Raw genomic sequence first — 2,500 nt, forward strand, 5'->3', positions numbered from 1 at the left:
TTTTGTAAATAAGGTCCATCACTTCTATCAGTCCTTACTGGAGTGTTCACAAGTACGAGAATGTTTCTTTCTACTTTTTCTTGTGATTACTTTTTGTATCATTTCTACATATTCATGAATTTTCCACTCTATCATTGTGCACGCTTGATTGATTCGAAAGCTGGTTAATATTGTTCAGGTTGTTTTGCTAAATGTTAGGGTCTTGTTCGGTACTGTGAGCAGCGGAAAGGTTTCGTGTTACACGACAAATTTCCATCAGCTGTTAAAAGGGAATTTGAAATCGACAGTGAAGAACATTCATTGGTGTTCGAAAAGTGAGAATCTAATGAGAAAAAAGTTACTCCAGGGCAGGAATGTGATGTTCCAATGGTTCCCGGGGGTGGGGGAATTTGACAGTCTGTAGGTGCCCAGGGGTGGGAAATTTGACGCTAGCCCCCACGAAAATGTCAAATTCCCCTGGGTCAGCACGCCCCCCCCACCCTGGGGCTTAACATTGATAGGTGCATTAGATGGGACAACACCACATTTATATTGCAAAGTGTAGACCATTAGTATAAAAATCTTGGAGGGACCACTGTCCTGGCCCCAGTTGTTCAAAAGGTGGATAACTCTATATGTTGGACAAATCAGTATCCATTGGATAGCGCAATTGGTGTCGCTATCCGGCGGTTAGCTACTCTTCTTCGCAGCCGTTTTTTGGATGTCACGCAACGCTTTCCCCAAAGAACCGGCTGCTATCCGGCCGGTTCTTTTGGGGGGAGCGTTGCGTGACATCCAAAAAACGGCTGCGAAGGAGACTAGCGGTTAGCGCTACCCGTTTGAACAACTGGCATCTGGGGCCCGTTTCTCGAAAGTCCCGAAACTTTTGGGGCGTTTTTCGAGGATCACAGTTCCCTTTGTATCTTGAGAACGGAGAGGTTTTCCGTGATCAAATTCTACAATCATTTTGATTTTTGTTACCTTGAAAACATGTTCAAAATCAGCTCATCATAACAAGTGGCTTACAATTTAGTGATTGTTTTTTCGGGGGGCGAAAACTTTTCGGGACTTTCGAGAAACGGGTCTCTGGCCTGCGAGATGTTCATTTCCGGTTTTCTTTCGTGACTCCAAAACGTCTTGTGTTGTGCGTGACACGAAGGGACGATTGTTACGGGAAATATATATGTCAGCGGTCCTTCTTTAATCTCCATAACGACAGAAACCGGACGAATCTATTTTATACCGAAAAATAAGTTTCCTTCCTGTTTTTCTTTTCCTTCTTTCCGAATTTATACAATGAGCGTACGGACATACAATCCTTCAGTTCTAATTGGTAACTGGAATGAAGACGTATGCTTAGAAGAGGTATGATTTGCAGTTCTGCAGTGGATACTGCGGCGGATTATGATGAACTGCGACTGAGAGAGTTTGTTTTCTCTTTCCTTATTTTTTTAAGGACAAGCTGAAGGACTTTCTTGAGAAGAAAGAGAAGGGGAGTTGTTGATTCAAAAAGCCAGCAACCTCCTGCAAAGTATATTGAAGAAGGTTCGTGAAACGGGATGAAATAAGTTGAAGCTTAAATCTTCATTGTATTCTTTCGAAGCTTTTAAATTTTATCACGGAGACGAGATTGAGCGGTAAGGTACAAACAGCCGTTGAAATTTTTAGAAAAAGATTTTGCAAGTTTTGGAAAAACAAGTTGGTATGTGTTCATAAAGAATTAATTCAGTAATTTAATTTATATTTAACTGAGAAGCCAATGCGCGACAGTCATCGACATTTATTAAGCTTAGATTGTATTAAATAATATTGAAGCCAAGAGTGGACTACTGTGGGGGCTATTAAAGGGCTTCACAATCTTCTCCCCTCTACAGTTTGTTGGGGGAGGGTGGCGTCAAATACGTATTTGCCGCCTTCACCGACAATTTAGCACTGTTGTCGCTGAAGACCTACGAGTTTAGCTGGGAAATACAATTTTGTGTGTTGTGGGGGAAGGTACCTAATTTTCTGGTTACCAGGGCTAGTACTTAAACGTGGAATGGTGGAATACTTAAACACGGAATTGAAAATACTTAAACGTGGAATGGTGGAATACTTAAACACGGAATGGTGGAATACTTAAACACGGAAGAGTTGTGAAAGATAACAGATTAGTTTTTTGAAGTCGGGTCAACCTTTTGAGAGAAACCAACAAATCGTACCATGTAAACCGGCCTTAACTATGTTGTACCCAATTCAAACCCTTTGAGAATAAAACATGTTTTTTCCAGGTATTTCGATATCATTTAAATGTGAATGCTGCATTACCGTGCAACTACAACACACAAAGAATCTTAACCCCGGGATATCTGGATTGAACTCAACACTGAGTTAGCCGATTTGGTTGGCAAGCTTTCAACCAAATATATTCAAAGAAAACGTCTCAAAAATGGAAAGCCCCTTAATTAAAACAGAAACCAATAAAACTGTCTAAATTTGTGAATCACAAACTGAAATGTGACACTTTCAGTTATCAACGGGC

At 40.8% G+C, this 2,500-nt stretch overlaps 1 protein-coding gene across 1 annotated transcript in view; it reads left to right on the forward strand.

The window, feature by feature from the left end:
* Positions 1–1,179: 1,179 nt before the first annotated feature.
* Positions 1,180–2,500, forward strand: part of LOC138038611 (cilia- and flagella-associated protein 161-like) — a 10,103-nt gene continuing 8,782 nt past the window's right edge. Inside the window, 3 exon segments of the mRNA XM_068884593.1 lie at positions 1,180–1,344; positions 1,436–1,466; positions 1,469–1,524. Coding sequence (XP_068740694.1) covers positions 1,276–1,344; positions 1,436–1,466; positions 1,469–1,524 — 156 coding nt within the window. The 5' untranslated portion in view covers positions 1,180–1,275.

The sequence above is a fragment of the Montipora capricornis genome, chromosome 2 (genome assembly GCF_036669925.1).
Source record: "Montipora capricornis isolate CH-2021 chromosome 2, ASM3666992v2, whole genome shotgun sequence".
NCBI lineage: Eukaryota > Metazoa > Cnidaria > Anthozoa > Scleractinia > Acroporidae > Montipora > Montipora capricornis.